Source organism: Schistocerca americana, chromosome 1 (assembly GCF_021461395.2).
Source record: "Schistocerca americana isolate TAMUIC-IGC-003095 chromosome 1, iqSchAmer2.1, whole genome shotgun sequence".
Lineage (NCBI taxonomy): Eukaryota > Metazoa > Arthropoda > Insecta > Orthoptera > Acrididae > Schistocerca > Schistocerca americana.
In genome coordinates, this window is record NC_060119.1 from 34,965,571 (window position 1) to 34,983,627 (window position 18,057).

General features: G+C 41.3%; 1 protein-coding gene across 4 annotated transcripts in view; it reads right to left on the reverse strand.

The window, feature by feature from the left end:
* Positions 1 to 18,057, reverse strand: part of LOC124546611 (phosphofurin acidic cluster sorting protein 2-like) — a 676,573-nt gene that overhangs the window by 146,617 nt on the left and 511,899 nt on the right. For all 4 annotated transcript variants that reach the window (XM_047125051.1, XM_047125049.1, XM_047125052.1 and 1 more), the window contains exons 3-6: positions 17,389 to 17,478; positions 11,645 to 11,770; positions 10,162 to 10,315; positions 6,813 to 6,958 (exon numbers count right to left, since the gene is read on the reverse strand). In XM_047125051.1, coding sequence (XP_046981007.1) covers positions 6,813 to 6,958; positions 10,162 to 10,315; positions 11,645 to 11,770; positions 17,389 to 17,478 — 516 coding nt within the window. The remainder of the gene's footprint in view (positions 1 to 6,812; positions 6,959 to 10,161; positions 10,316 to 11,644; positions 11,771 to 17,388; positions 17,479 to 18,057) is intronic.

Below are 18,057 nucleotides of genomic sequence, written 5' to 3' on the forward strand. Positions count from 1 at the left end.
TGCCTCTACAAAGGCTCTGCTTTACCACTACAGACAATGCAGGGGAGGAAGTTACTAGGATCTGATCTGACCTGACCTGACCGTCAATTTACGCTAGACATACTACACTGGTTTTTGGATGCTTGGAGACCAAGAGTGGTGAAAAGCGGTCCATGATAAAATATTGTATCAAGACAAGAGATTATACACCAATTAACGAGTGCTTGTGTAGTGTGTTGCCAGCTGACCAAAGGATAATCCACAAAGAAGTGGAGTGATGCTGCAAGATGACATCGCTGAACCATCGAAGTGCCATCGGCCCTCTCCGGTGGTCCTCGTGAAGGACAGCACTTGGTTTTCCTGTGTCTACTACCGATGACTGAGTAAAATCACAGGTGTATATCTATTGCTGTGTACTAAGGACACCCTGGACTGCTTGAAAGCCGCAAAGTATTTCGCAACTATGGACATGTATGCAGGCTACTGGCAAACTGAGGCTGACAAGGCTCACAGGGAAATCACTGCCTTCATAACTCCTATCATCATCTAAGTTCAAGTTTATGTCATTTGGACTATGTAACACTCCAGCCACCTATGAACGTATGATGCCCAACATGCTTCATCATCTCAATGAGCATTTTTTAAGAGATCTGAAGAACATCTAAGCTTACTGACAACCATGTTGAAATGCATTCAGACATGAAGTCTCACACAAGCCCGAAAAAGCGCCTTGCCATTTCCTAAGAAATAAAAATCTTTGGCATCTAATGAATAGCAATGGAGTCCATCTCAGTTCACAGAAATTAAGACTACTTAAACATTTTCTGACTCCTCGGCACTTTCATCACGTGATAATTTTTCTCAGAATGTGCTCATACAAGAGGCAATTCGTAAAGGACTTTTGTACCAAGGCATATGTCTTGCAAGGACTACTGCAAGGAGATGTCAAATTTTCCTGAAATGAAACACAAGAAAGATCTTTCCTTGTTCTTAAAGAGGTGCTAACATCTCCAGTTCTAGCACTGTGTGATAAGAATACTGACACACAACTTCACACTGACGCAAACAGTATTGAGATATGGGAAGTTTTAACATAAATTCAGGAAGGTGCTGAAAAAGCGGTAACTTATGCTTCCGGAGTACTCTCCAAATCTGAGAAGAACTACCGTACACCTAAGAAAAAGTGCCTAGCAGTTATTTGGGCCATCAAGTTTCCACCGTACTTTGACAGACCACCATTCTCTAATATGCTGCCTGACTGGCCTGAAGGATCTGTCATGTCAACTGGCGAGATGGGCACCGAGGTTTGAGGAGTCCGATGCAGACACGAGAATACCAACTGCCTTTCGTGGAATCCTTTGACAGAACACAGCACGGTGCACTAAATCTCAGTCACACTGAATTAAAGGACGTTGTTGCTGAACAGAGGGAAGATCCAGCACTGCTGAAAACCATAGTAGCCTAGGAGGAGGAGGAGAAACCGACCACAGGAGCATTCCAGTCAATTAACAGAGCTATTTATAATAGGAACTATGACCCAATGGGAAGAAATGGTTGTTTGTAACCCCATCCCATCCACAGCCAGCTATCCTGAAGTACAGGGTGGTTATAATTAAACTTTTGCTACTTGAGGGGGCCCATATGAAAAATGAGTGATCGTAGAGCAATTAAATTTTGTGGAAACATTTTTAAGGACATGCAGAAGAGTAACTGTTGGAAGAAACACATTTTTATTTTCATGAGAGGGTAGTGTGTGTTAAATGTGTACCATGTTTCCATTCCAGCTTACAAAACATTTCTCAATGTGATGACCACCTGCATCCATAACAGCCTGCAAGTTTGTACTGATATCATTTCAAAATTGTTCACAGTACTTTTCAAATGGTGGACCACAGAACATTCCACTGTTGTGCACAGCTTATGCATTGCTTGAACATCAAACACTGTATCCAGCATTCTCATCTGTAGCAACAGTAACTTCACCAATTTGTGACACAATTGGCTGCTGGCTACTCCTGTGAGCAATTCCCAAATTGCTTTTTGCTGAATTTGCAATTTGCTGAATTCCCAAATTGTCACTTACTCTGAACATCCGAATCATGTTCTTCAGCCCTGGTGGGGAAACAGGACCTCTCCGCACTCCTTTAATGAATTCATGCTCTAAATGAGCGGCAGCACTATTCCCATTGTTTTTATAAAATAGCTTTATGAATAAAGCCCTACTCACCTTTCCCACACCCATCTTAACTTTCCGCAACTGTAATGCACACTGATACTTGGGTTTCGACCCTGTATCACCATACCATATTGGCGCCTAATACAATCTAATGACGCCAAAACTTCTAATGACACAATCTTGCAGCACACAGTCTGACCATCATTCCTATAAAATTCGGTATCCATACAGTAAATAGTTTTTCCATCTACACTGGCTCAAGTAGCAGAAATTTAATTATAACTACCCTGTATTTCCTTGACCCTCCAACAACTAGTCACCTTGGATTTGTGAAGTCTCTTGACATAATCAGACACAGGTCTCACTGGTCATGTCTCTATTGATCCAGTAGACACTGAGAGTCACCCTGAGGAACGTCAACGATACAAGCAAGTGCTTCAATTACCTCTGCAGTAGCGTCACTCCACCAAGTTGGTATCAACCTCTTGGGGATGTTTCCAAAGTTGAAAAATGGGAATCTATGGATAACAGTGTGCAATGTTTCACCTGCTATGCTGTTACCAAAACTGTGCGGACTGTTTAAGATCTGGAAATTGAAAGTTTCTTGTAGAAGACGTCATTCTGAGGCAAGGAGCACTGCATGTGATGATCCGTGACTGTGGAAAAGTTTCGCACTCTGGACTAATATGAGAAGTAATTTCTAGCTGTGGCATTACCCACTGCATGTTTTGCAGATATGCTCTCAATAAACATTGGTGTCAAACAGAGAGATTTGCATACAATACTGCCCATAGTGACATTCACATACAATTCAGCAACGCTAGACACTACAGGCTTCACAGTTTTCCTTCTGCTGCATGGTCATGAGGCCTAAATGACAAGGACACACTGTCATCCATCATGGCTGTGAAACACCTCATCACCAGCACCAAAGAAGCAAGGCAGCTCGGTCACAGTGCTGCAGAGAAAGACCGAGAACACTAAAATGCCAAGCACTGATCAGTGAAATACAGCACAGGAGACTTTGTTTGGATCTTTACAGCTGTGCAGAAAGAAGGACTATCGATAAAGTCAGTAAAACACAAATTTGGGCCGTATTGTATCCTTTGTCACTTGCCAGACATCACATATAAAGTCTAGAATTATGACCCTTTATTAAAAAGACAAAAGCACACAGATATCATGACTCATTTGACGAGCAAGAAGTTTTGATGCAAGTGGCTACCATTACGACTCATCATAGTGAAGAGGATGGTTCTCTGTCCAGGATTTCAGTTCAGCTCAGATTGCATGTTTGTGTCAGTAATCAATGTGCTCTCAGGTGCTAAGTGTTTTACTTCATTGACCACCCTGCCTACAGACATGCATCGATCAGGGTCTCGATGTGTCAATAGTGTTTTATTCATATCTTTAACTGAATATTTTTGCACTTCCATCTTTCAACAAATATTTGAAGTATTTCTTTTATTACTCATGAGTTCTTTGCAGTTACCATCCTTGCACATATATTTGTCGTCCATCTTGTGTGACTGCCCTTTCAGAGATGTCAATTCTACAATTGAACTGCCTACTTTGGTATTATCACAGTATCCTTATGTAACGGTATTCTTATCACTTTAGGGAATTTCAGATACATCATTATTCTACAGTACTTCAGTACAAATCCTTTGAACTTCAGTGTACTCTTCATATTTGCTAAATTGTGATCCAAGTCTAAATCTGCTTCTGGGCACACCTTACAATCAGTATCTGATCTCTGAATCAATCTGACCATTATATAACCCAGCTGAAATCTTCCAGGGTCTCTGAGCCTCTTCCAAGTATACCACCAACTCTTGTGATTTTTGGACAGCACGATCTCTATCACTAGCTGAAATTTATTGCAGAACTGAATTACTCTTACACCCTCTCATTCCTACTACCGAGCCAATATTCTACAATAACTCTGTCTTTTATGCTTTCCCCTTCTTCCACATTCCAATCCAGCACTATTCACACACCAACGTAAACCCCCGATCTGCCATCAACGTCTCAATCCCCTTCACAAATTCTACAAAGTGTCTCCATGCTGTGTACATCCTTAATGGCATATGTTCATGACTCAAGAGATCTACTGCTGCAAATGAAGGGTAATATTACAATGCCACTGTGATTTACATGTTCTATTGGTGATCATCTTCACATTATCGCTATTTCCCCCAAATACACTATTTTCACATACACAGTCATTTCTCACCCTGCTAGTACAGTTTAGTATCCAATATTCTGTAGATTGTTCACTCATTATAATACAGGTTGTCCATCAACGGGAAGTCCAGAATGTAATATAACATGTATGAGGGGCGTTTGAAAAGTCCGTGCAAAAATAAAAACTACTTACGTGCTTGGGGTAAACCTTTTCTATTTTTCGACATAGTCTCCTTTTAGACTTGAACACTTCGTCCAACGCTGTTCTAATTTGTTGATCCCTTCAGAAGAATGGGAATTGTCCAAGTCTGCAAAATAGCTATTAGTTGCTGTAATCACCTCCTCATTTGAATAAAATCTTTGTCCCACCAGCAATTTCTTCAAATTGGGGAACAAACAGTAGCCCGAGGGAACCACGTCTGTAGAATAGGGGGGATGTGAACCAAGTTGGAATCCTATTTCCATTAATTTTGCGACCACAACTGCTGAGGTGTGTGCTGGTGCATTGTCGTGATGGAAAAGGACTTTTTTGCAGTCCAATTGCCGGCATTTTTCTTGCAGCTCGGCTTTCAAACCGTCCAATAACGATGAATAATATTCACCTGTAATAGTTTTACCCATTTCCAGATTGTTCGATGAGAATTATTCCTTGTGAATCCCAAAAGACAGTCGCCATAACCTTTCCGTCTAAGGTATGGTCTTCACCTTTTTTTGGTGCAGATTCTCCCTTGGTAACCCATTGTTTAGATGGTTCTTTGGTCTCAGTATAGTAATGTATCCATGTTTCATCCACAGTGACAAAACAATGCTTAAAGTGCTGCAGATTCTTCCTGTACTGCTGCAAACCATACTTGCAACCCTTCACACGATTCCATTTCTGGGAAAGCGTGAGCAATCACGGAACCCATCTTACGAACAGGTTTCTCATGTCCATATGTTTATGCAAAATAATATGTGCCTGTTCATTCCAGATGCCCACAGCACTAGCAAACTCATGTACCTTAACTCTTGTGTCATCCATTGCCATATCATCGATTTTATCAATGATTTCTGGAGTCTTAATCTCCACAAGGCGTCCAGAATGTTCAGCATCACTTGTGACCATATGGCCACTCCAAAAATTTTGAAACCACTTATAAACCATTCTAATCGAAGGTGCAGAGTCACCATAATTTTTATCAAGCTTCTCTTTAGTCGCCTGAGGCGTTTTGCCTTACATAAAGTAATGCTTAATCATCACAGGAAATTCTTTTTCATCCTTTTTTTGACAACCACTCGACTTCCTTGATTCACACAGATGCCAAACACAAAGAAATAGACCAATATGTCAAACTTTGTGAGCTTTCTTTCCAAAGATGCTACTAACTAAACATGACTTCGATACGTGCTGGTGGTGCCATCTCTCGGACTTTGCACAGATTTTTCAAATGCTCATCGTACATGAAATAGGAAAAATGCTTGGCAGCGGACAGGTACTTCGCTTTTGGATGAAGTCATCCTCCAGAGATAACACAAAAATGCACACCAGACAGTGGCAGCAGTGTCAGGATACACACTGTGGGTTAACTACAAAGTGATATACACTGATCAAAAGAAAAATTCATTAGGGAAAACCATAAAATTACAAGGAAACAGAAAGTACTGTCAAAGACACACATGACAGTGGAAACACTAATCTTAGGTTTTGAAACTATTAATTCCCTCCTCAGGGAGGAAAGTGGGATTGGAAGGTTAAAAAGTGGTGGAAGGTCATCCAACTTCATGATGAGGAGGGGGGCAGGGGAGAAAGATGTGCTCAGCCTTCCCCTCCATCACAGCATGTGTGTGCCTCTCATCCTGAGGTCTGAGTGCACTCCTACCCTTTCCAATCTCACTTATCTTTCCTCCCTGAGGCATGAACTAACAGATCTGAACATTAGGATTAGTGTTCTCATTTTTATGCGTTTGTAACAACAGTACTGGAATTTCTCCTCCTGAAGGTAATCACTACTCAACTGTTGTGTGTCTTTGTAATTTCAGATGTTAAAATTTTAAGAAGCTTCCTAATTACCATTAATCTAAAAAAAAGCAAGCCATTTGATCCATGCTATCGAAAAAGGTTTATTGCATATAAACTGCATTGATGGTTATATTTTTTAGACTGAGCCACAAGAAATGTAGAAGCTTTTATTTTTTATCAGCACGTTCATCTATATACAAGGGTTATTTTTAGGCTTTATAATACTTATTTTAAAAGCAAGTAAGTTAAAACTCATTTCTGAGGTGGTGATGTTTGGTTTGTGGGGCACTGAACTGCGTGGTTATCAGAGCCCATATACAGTCCCTATCTTAACTCCGTTCAATATCGCCACTTTCATGAATGATTATTAAATGATGAGGACAACACAAATACCCAGTCCCAGGGTGAACAAAATCCCCAACCTGGCCGAGAATGATTTCTGTGGTACTGTAATGTGATACATGTACTAACCCTGGCATTTGCTGGAATTTTTGCTCTAGCTGCTTTACGAGCCCTTCTTGCCATTGCATCTTCAGCTGTTGGTTCAGAATCTGAGGCATCATCTTCATTACTACTGAAGTCATCTTCCTCATCAGAAAAGTCTGCCACACCACGTTCTGGAATAAATTACACAATTTTCCTTTTGTAATCATAATGTAATGTTGTGTTCAAAACCTTGAATTATAAATTACATCAAAACAAAGCCAAATGTCAATTCAGTGTTTTGTGGGTGATTTTTTACTGTTGTTGACTGTAAGGTGTAACACCCCTTTTATTTCGTGAATAGTACACATACCAAAACGCAGTTTTCGGCAAACGTTAGCGTATTGAAGGCTACAAACTATTTTGTTTGATTAATTTTTATAGTGCTGGTATCAGTGGGGACATTGAAGTAAGTTCTTTTTTCTAAATGGAACTGTATCCTTTTCATAACTACATTTGATAGCTCTTGAGAAGACAATTACAGTGATATGGCATTTGTTAATATTGGCATTGAAACCTGTCAAAATAAAAAAATAAAAAAATAAAAAATAAATAAAAAAAAATAATACAGAAATGCCTTAGAGTGTGACAGCATGGTGGCCAGAATTAGTATTAGCAGTGCAAACACTTCCAAGCTCTTGTTCTACATGTCAGAATGTCAACACATCTGCCTGTTTACTTGTCTGCACTGCAGGATGCTCATTTGTGCTTCAACATTCACTGCATGTGCACTTGTACATCAATGAGGAGAAGTTGGATACACTACTTCTGTATGTTGAATATAAAAGAAATGCTGTAAAAACAGTACCGTGGTATAAGGCTATCTATCTGGATCACCAATGTCTGACGCGTCAAGTAACTGCACAAATTATTAAGACCTTAGTGCGGACAGGCTGCTTTAATGTCAAAAAGAGGGCAAGAAGGAAGACTGCAACTGACATAGGACATGAAGAAGCTGTTCTGGCTATGATGCTAATGAATCCGCACAGTGGTACAAGACATATTGCCAAGGAATGTGGAATCAGCCAGATGAGTGCCATTTCCATCCGGCATTGACAGAATTTCCATCCCTATCATCTGTCACTACATCAGGCACTCAGCAACCATAATTTTTGAATGTCATACAGAACTTTGTCAGTTTACACTTCAGCAACTGAGAGACTACCTTAAGCTTTTTTAACATGTGCCCTTTACCGATGAAGCAACATTTGCCATCCACGGTAACATAAATCTGCATAACATGCGCTACTGAACAGCTGAAAATCCACACTGGCCTCATGAGGTGCAACATCAACAGCTGTGGAGGATAAGTGAATGGTGCAGCACCATACGAAACTACACTGTGGGGCCTTACTTCTAAATGGAGTTCTAAATGGACATTTGTATCCACACTTTCTGAACTTCATTCTGCTGATTCTTCAAGAAGAGGTACCATTGGATATTCGACAGTGCATGAGGAGGTGAGGTGCGAGGGAGAGTGCATAATATTTTGAATAGGAACCAACGTCTGAAAATTTACAGTTTTCGTTCTATAATTTTTTTCAGTTCAGGTATTTAACTCCTCCACTTCTGCTTGAGGACTTGAATTAGGCGTGATGCAGTACAATTACTAGGTAACAACAGAACATCTGTTTGTCACTGAAGTGCATTTGTTCGTATTAATACCTAAACATTACAGTACTGGTACATCACCAGGCGCTTGATGTGGGGACCACTAACATTGTTACAAATAATGTACCTTTGGAGCATGTCTGGTAAACCTTCTCCACCTCATCTCGTGTCTCTTCAGTTTCTAGTGCTGTGGCCAGAATTTGTGCCATCAGCTCTTCCTCTGTCTCTACACGAGTCTCGTAAATTAAATTTTGCATACAAACCCACAAGGAGTAATCTATAGGAATCAAATCCGCTGACCACGGCAGCTACACAGTTGGACCGCTCGGCCTATCCATCTTACACCATATCGACTGTTTAGATGTTTCTGAACTGTCCTTGAGAAGTGAGGTGACGCATCATCATGCGGAAAACACATTTCTTGATGGACATTCACTGGTACAGCTTCCAAGAATGGGTCCAATACATTTTGTAGAAAGATCAATTATGCATGACCAATTAGCTTGAGTGAAAAGAGGCATGGCCTAATCAGATGACCATCCAGAAAACCTGGCCACACGTTAATGCTGAACCAATGCTGAAATCCACTAACATGTGTGGCACAAGGATTTTCATCCACCCAGGCACGGCTGTTTTGTGAATTCAGAACACAGTCACTAGTGAACATACATTCGTCTGTGAACAGAAGCCTATGCAGAAACAGGGGTGTGTCGATGCAGTGGAGCCAGGAACCACGTGCAGTACACACCATATTGTGGAAAATTAGCTGGATCCACAGTGTGTACACTCTGTAAGTGGTACAGATATAATTTTTGCTCACACGGAAGTTAGCAGATGATACTGTGGCTAATACCCACTGCAAGCACAATTGTTCGAGTACTCGTTGCCAGTTCTCTTCAATGCAATGCAGTATATCTTCAAATTCGGGTGCGTAGCATTGCCATGGAACACCACAGTCCTGCATGTTTTTAGTGTAGGTACCTGTTCCTCTGAGTCGCTGCGTGACTTGGGCAAAAAATTTTGTGCGATGGCATACTATTGAATGAAAAATGTTCGTGGTACAGCCGACTCCCAACTGTTCAGTTACCTCGAGTTTTGCCATACATAAGGAGCATATTCCAAAAAGGTGTACTGAACCATGTTTACTGTATAGGAGATGACAGTCATTGAATAGGCCTCACAGCAAGGCAGACATTAAGTAACATCAGGTGACCGTCTGACGTAGTACATGTCATCCTGAATATCCTATTGCACACCAGGACAACCAACTCAGGCTTTTCTCTTTCCTTTAGCAGACATGAGTGTGTTACACATCTGAACTGAAACGCTATAGAACGGGAACGACATTTCCAGGTATGGGTTGCTATGGATGAACACTAATATCAAATGGACAATTAATGTACTGAAAATTGGAAGAGGCTCTTGCTGTAGGCATATGATTGGTAAGGCCCCTGACATGTGTACAGTAACACACATATTTTACTGCTGTGGCATTTTGATCTTAATTACAGGATTTGATGATGGCAGTATCCAAAACATGTCACTAACAGGGTAAATAAAAACATAGTGTTACATGATCAAGAGGGTATTATTTTAAAGGTCACAGGCTCAGGAATTGTTTCCCTTTTTAATACACTAATGTGTTATCTTATAATAAATCAGAAGACTAAATCGAACTCTGAAAAAATAAAATAGTTATCAAAATTACACCATTCTCCATGTATACCTGGTGCCTCTGCATGTTTAGCTGAATCCTCGTGGTCAACAGGTTGACTGCAGACTGCTTGCACGGAAACACGGGCAACAATACTGCTGAGGACAGATTTGTCCTTACTTTCACTCACTAGATCGAGTTCCAGGTCCATCTGCCGTTGCAAAACCTATTGAATTGAAAGAAGACAATCGGTCAATTTTTAAAAAACACTATGAAAATATTTAAAATATTTTAGTGCCTCAAAATGATCGGCTGATTTTGTTTCGTTTTTCTCTTCTAGAGTTCGAATGAGAAGACTATTACATACATATGTCACATAACGAAAATAATAATATGTGATTTCTTTAGGATGAAACATGGAATTCCTTAACTCTCAAATTGCACCACAAAAAATGCCATTACCCAAAACAAATTTTGCTATGTAACAAACCTTGAATAAAAGTTTCGGGATGTGAGAACACATCTGTTTAGTAAACTTGCAGGAAATTAAGCAATGAGGAAACATTTTGTAGTATTGTAGCTTATCGATACTGCCGGAGCTGACGCCTTGAAAATTCCTGCACGCATCGCGAGCGGAGCTTTGAACACCACCACCAACAGGATGACCTGACCAATGAAGAACCTCCATGCCGCCGACCAACGAAAATCCCCACTACGGTGTTATAAATGGCGGGCACCTACTTCTAGTTCGAGATTAGTTCATTGTTGCTACTTGATGCCCAACGTTACACCGAGCTGTTGATAGCAAGCTGTATCGGCAAACATTCAGGATACATAAGTTCAGTACACACCCGTGTCGGGCTTCTGCTTATAGCTAGCCACGGCTGCCACAAATTGTCAATGGTGTTGCAGCGCTTCATCAACAAGATGAGTAAAATATCTTTCCTTAAAGTGCACTAGTATCAAATAATCTTTTGCTTTTGTCCAGATTCCTACAACGACAGATCCTTGTGGCCACTTTCCACCCATTTATTATTAGCAATGAGGACATAACATTTGGTTCCTCAGAACATAGCGGTTGCCGACTCGCATCGTAATGTGTTTGTTAGTTTTGCACGTAAGCGAAATTGTATATGCGTGCTGTCACTTTATGCTTATTAGAGGAAGTTTTGTAATGGTTCCAGAAACTTACATGAAAGTCTTTTCGCCATCCCTTTCTCCTAAACAGAAGTTATAAACCTTATGTAACAAGCTAATCGACAAACCTTTGCTGAAATACTGGTAATAAAAGCCTCATATATTGTCGAACACGAAGTTAGAAAAGTCCCATACCAATTTATTTTTTCCATGTTTTCTGTAGGTCAATGCCAAGACGGCAAGGACTGATCCCTCCCCCCTCGTTCACACACACACACACACACACACACACACACACACACACACACACACACACAAAACTAGCTCTAGAACAATTCTTTGTCACTGCCTGCGTTACAGTTTTTTTAGGTGTAACCAACAGCAATACTGCAACAATAGTGAACAGTGGTTTTGGTACCTGCGACATATTGATGATGCCCTCTGCTAGAGTTTTGTAGCCCAAGATGGTCCGGTTTTTGTAGCGTTTCCGCCGCTGCAGCATAACGTGCAATTTGTTCCCATCTTGCTTCAGGAAATGTGGGTACTGAAAAACAGAGTAATTTGCGCATGAATATGTGGTCCAACAAGTCAGCTGGAAGCTACAAACATTAATCTTACACCTGTTTCAAAAGTGTATTTATCTCATTTCTGTGTAAACAAAAAGGAGATAGTCGACTATTAAAACTTGGTTAAATTTTTATACGTCGGTATCGCAACTCCAGGCACTGTAGCACAAAAAACGGAGAAGACAAATACTCTCTTGGATAGATCTTCAGTGCGCTGTAAGACAAAGGACATATTTGCGGAATAAGCAAGTATAAATACGAAAACCTCCATATACGGCAAAAGAGCTTCGGAAACTGAAATCTAGATTTCGCTATACGATGTGCTTTTGTTACGCAATCAGAGCACTGGACACGTTATCCAGTTAGCCTATTACAGTGACCATAGCAGACGTAATCTATTCAGCCAACGATGACGTTACTATTTCGTCGCGCGCACACACAAATTGCAACACACACAATGGCTTCATATATAATTTTGGTTTCTCGGCTCGTTCTAAGTTACGGCGAGGTTTTCGAGGTCGAAAACTTGGATTCTACAGTATACACCACCTACATAAAACATACTAAAAGTTGCCCAAAAAATTCTTTTCGTAAGTTACAGTGTACCTGCCGACTAGACTAAGAGGGGTGAAGGAAACCGAGCACAATTTCTTACGAAATAAAGCTCAAAATTACACAATAATTATGTTTATCAACTTACAAACTTACTTAAAGTAAGTACTTACTATCGACAACGAAACAACTTGTACGGTATAGGTTATATGAGATTTGTACATGATATTTTGTTAGCAGGCAGATAAAGCCCAGGCACATGTGGATACAGTCTATATTCACATACTTAGCATTTGGCACTGGGTGGTCACACGAAGGAAAAAAACATCACGAACTGAAGATACGACGTTACCGTAAAATTTTAGAACCTATAAACATCCGGCATTTTTAGTTGCAAAGAGAATCACGATGAAATAGACTGGCTCTCGATACACCTGCTACTAGTGAGTATTCGTTATACGATCTCGCTTTTTGTCAAACAAATCGAGGATAATAGAATGTAGTCGAATGAAATGAGGTGATGGTGAGATAATAAGATTAGGAAATGAGACAAAGTACTAGATAAGTTTTGCTATTTGGGGAGCAAAATAACTGATAATGTTCGAAGTAGAGAGGATATAAAATGAAGACTGGCAATGACAAGGAACGCGTTTCTGAAGAAGAGAAATTTATTAACATCGAGTATAGATTTAAGTGTCAGGAAATCATTTCTGAAAGTATTTGTATGGAGTGTAGCCATGTATGGAAGTGAAACATGGACAATAAATAGTTTAGACAAGAAGAGAAAAGAAACTTTCGAAACGTGGTGCTACAGAAGAATGCTGAAGATTAGGTGAGTATATCACGTAACTAATAAGGAGGTACTGAATAGAATTGGGAAGAAGAAACATTTGTGGCACAACTTGACTAGAAGAAGGGATCGGTTGGTAGAAAACATTCTGAGGCATCAAGGGATCACCAATTTAATACTGGACGGAAGCATGGAGGGTAAAAATCGTAGAGGGAGAGCAAGAGATGAATACAGTAAGCAGATTCAGAAGGATTTAGGTTGCAGTTGGTAGTTCGAGATGAAGAAGCTTGCACAGGATAGATAGACAGAGAGAGGTGCTGAAAAAACAACATTTATTTTCCATGGAGAGGGAGGTGGACGGCATGCAGTAGCACGATGGCCTTTTATTGGTACGCCATTGCAACTGCTAACAAGATGAAGCTCTTTACCTAGTACAAAATACAACTGAGAAGCCTATTTGAGAATACAATATCTGATGGAAAGTATGCGGACACCGCTGTGCCGTTCGAAATTGTCCACTAGATGTGGCGATCGGTGGGCCCGTCAGTACAAAAGGAAGCAGTGTGTTATCAGTAGAGAAGGAGTGAGAGCAGAATGAGTCGGTCAAGACGGTTCAGTGACTTTGAAAGTGAACTAGTCACTGGATGTCACCTGAGTAACAAGTCCATCAGGGACATTTCACGACCTTTCTAAAGGCACCCAGGTCGACTGTTGGTGACTGATTTGTGATGTGGAAACGCGAAGGAACAACCAAAGCTAAACCGAAACAAGGCAGACCTTATGTACTGACAGACAGCGACCGTCCAGGATTGGTGATGGTAGTAAAAATAAATAAATAAAGGAGGAGGAATGGCTTCTGAGTTGCAGAGTGCTAGCAGCAGTCCAGCCAGCACAACGGCTCTGCGCGAGGATTTGCGTTTGGCTAACAGCAAAGTAAGGAGGACGTGGTATGAGGTGATTAGGGTGTAGTTTGGAAGCGCTCAACACATACTACAGCACTGTGTCCTCCGCACAGTAGAGGTACAGTCAGGAGACGGTGATTGTATCACCGTGACAAAGCGGCCCCTGTGAGGGAACGGTTTGTGGACAGTAACATTCCTGAAATGAACTGGCCTACACACAGTCCCCACCTGAATCCAGCGGAGCACCTTTCGGATGAGTTGGAAGGTTGACTTCGCTCCAGATACAGGCGCCCAGCACACTGCCTTCTCTGGTTTCGGCTCTCGAGGAGAAAACAGACTGTCATACGTTGAGACAACCCACTGGAAGTGTCCCTAGCACAGCTCGTGCTGTCACTAAGGCGTAGTGTGGACACACTTGGTATTGATGTCCGCTAACGGGAGTACGGATACTTTTGATCAGCTGCAGCATTAACTTTCGCCTGTGACTTAAACGAGTTGCAACAAATCCAAGTTGCCAGTTCTATTCACACAGAGCCAAGTTACAACTAATCAATGTGTTTATATTTTAAACTATGTGGTTGTGTAGGCTTTATTCAAGTTTCATTTAAGTTATGGAAGTTTTCGACAGTCCAGGTAAGCGTCAAAGCAAAACTGGAATCTCTGCTTACCGTCTACAACTCAAATGCTTAACGTCTTTTTATCCTCGTCAACTTTTGCTCTCCTTATATCATCTTAAACATGACGCCTAACGAAAATATGCTCATTCGCGTCGCAGCGCTCTCTGAAGAGGTCAGAATGGAGCACTTTGGAAACGCGGGAAGAACTGTAATTAGAGTTTCTCGCGAAATTAAGCTTCGTCGCTGACGGGCGGCTGTTACGAATAACCAAATGCCACAACCCCAAAGAATCGCTGAGATGTAAAATGTATGGGCGGATGCGCGTTTGCGCTTGCTGCCATCCGATAGCAGTTTACGATGACTGCAGCTCCAAGTCGCCGCTGAACCGTTTACACATGTTCAGCGGTTCCATGCTGAGCGACATACCTCGGGATACGCGCCGAACCGCCTCGACAGCGTTCTGGCCAGCCGTAACAGCTTTAGCGCTATTGTGTACCAATCGCCGTCTCATCCGACAGCGGCATTTCATTTCAGAGACGCTGAACAACCGGCTTTACTCTCCAGACGGCAATATTCTAGATCATATTCGTAATCGCAGTGTATTATGATATCGTGTACGATATTGAGAGATTGGGGGGGGGGGGGGGGGTTATAGTCACAGGGAGTGTCACTCACCCAGCTTGCCGCAGGCGAGCAGCGCTCGCGACTGAGTTGGGGAAGCTATTTTAATCAGAACTGAACACTTTATTTTTGAAATCGCTGCTACTCCCCCAAACCTGTCCTTAAGATGTTGAACGAAGTATGATGGCTTTTTTGTGGCCAAAAACGAATCCTTGTCGGTCCTAGATCAAACTCTTATCTCTCCTCTTGTCTCCCCACAGACGCCACCTGGCCAGTAACCATTGCCCGGAGTCCCCAGTTCACAACGGGCTACTACTCTTTGGCATAAGCGGCAGGTATCCAACTTAGGCACCAACAGTCTGTTCTCTACATGATCAGAGGGCCTACCAGCATGCAGGTACCTGACCAGCCCCCTCATAATGGAATCTTTACTGTGCTGTGTTTTGGGTGTATCACTTTTGCAAAAAAAAAAAAAAAAAGTAAGGGTCCAAAGATAGGAAGGAAAAAAGATGGACTGTACATTGCATTGGGAGACTTTCCCTGCACAATCCGCACTTCTGTAAAATTTGGAAGAGGAATGGTAGGTCAAACCTAACAATACGGAGCATCAAGTTTAGGATAAAAAGCTGTATGAAGTGTAGGAAGAAAAACGAGTGTCGAAAATAATAAACGAAATCCAAGCATGGCCGCCACCAAAAACACCGTGCAATGGAAAGGCAGTAGGGAAAAGGAATAGTAAAAGCGTTGGCACAGAAGGGGAAGTAGCACTACAAGAATCAGGGTACGGAGTTGCCAAGGCACGTACTCACAAAAGAAATGCGAGCGCCCCTGGGAGGTCCGTTGTATATCTAGCGACATAACATGCCCATATAATAGGCCCACTGAGTAACATACTAACACAAACCATGTTGATGACGAGCATCAATATCTGCATCACAATTGGGATCTGGGTGCACGTGAGGTTTACGGCTGCTACCACTGTATTTACCGGATGTCTTTCCTGGGATAAATGCGGCCAGGACGCTGGGCTCGCCAACCGCCCCCTCCTACAGCCGTGGCGAAGAAAGGCTACACTCTACCTTCAGTGAGGTCAATAGTCCAGTCTCACCGGTTTATGCCACAGGCTTCACTTTAACATCACTTTACTCATTAGCTTTGCCTACAGTAACTTTAACATACTGAAGGATGCATTTAACAGCAGTCCAGAATTCAGGCTATGGGTTGTTGAGAAACTAGCTTACTTGACTGACAGCACATAACAAGTCTTCACTGTGCCAGCAAACATCAACCCACCTACAGCCTTGTGGACTGTAATATTTTCCATGGATTTCTTGCCTTAATTAGCAGGGCGACATCCAAAGTGCAACTATAAATTGCAATCAGTAGATGTTGCATGTAACTTCCAGTTGTTCACGTTGAAATTTTTGAAAAAGCGACTAATGTAGCTCCCTTGACAGATGAACAGTTCTTTAGTTTCACGGTCTTATCCGATTTCCAATCCTACAAAGTAACTGGGATGATCAACCGAACCATTACATCCCTGTAAATCACCTTAGTTGCATTAATTTGTGTTGACAGGTTATTTTTTTACGATATTGTGAAGTTTAATTTTAATTCTATAGTGAGTTTGTGATATTTGTTATAATGATCCCTCAGTATGTAAACCTCGGTAGAAAGACGTGCTGATGCAATGTGATTACGTAATTTGTTGTTTAAATGTTTAGCAGGGATTATCTTCTGTATAATGATGGAATAATGTAAACTAAATGTCACATAGAGGCCCAAGAAACATACTGCAAACTTTACCTGATACTATGTGCATTCAACTAACATTACTCTCTTTTCCTCCCCTTGCGCCACGATTTCTGAAGAGGTATTCTAAATGTGAGACCTCTAAGCCATTCTCTTGTTTTCTTAAGACCTTTTAGGCTACCGTTTCTAGAAGAATCAGGCAAACGCCTTTTTACGCGTGAGTACTTAACGAGGTTATCGACGTAGTGTGGCGAGTAAGCGGAGTACACATTTCATATACTGCAACAACTTGCATTGCGTTACATGTGTACTTTCAGTTTGGACAGTGGCGGCAGCGCCCTCGCCTCGCCACCCTCCCTTACCTGAAGCGAGAAGTTGAGCTCCAGTTCCGTGTCCAGAAGGCCGTTGGGCGGCAGCAGCATTTCGTTGGAACGCAGCGTCCGTTTGGAACTCTGAAACAAAATGACTGCAATGTCTTACGACGTACACACTGACGAATATATATATATGCAAAATTTTTATAAAACAAAGTTAAACCTATATCAGCACAGCCGCCGGAAATTGTAGCCACACTATTAAGAAACAAATGCAGAACCTGTCACATCGCCTATTTGCGAAAGCGTCTTTATGTATTAAAATTCAGCCTGCGTACGTTTGTGCTCTCGAAAGTCGAAAAGCAGTCTGTTGATTGACTTGAAACACATAATTTCTTGCAAATACACGGTGTTTTTATGTCCCTATTTTAAAAGACATATACTACGTATAAATAAATACGCGATGTATATGGGGGAAACGTTGCTACCAAAAATCTCAAAAAGTAACGACCGATTTACTTCAAATTTTAAACCCACTGTATTAAACACTCAAACGTACATAAAACTAATTATTGTTTTAAAGAATGTAAAGGTTTTCTGTTCAAACAGACTGAGAGAAAGAAAATGCTCTGCTGTATAAATGTGCGGTTTTATTCCCTTTGTCGCAGCCACTTTTAAGTGCGATAGTGGGACATGTAAATCATTAGCCAAATTGTT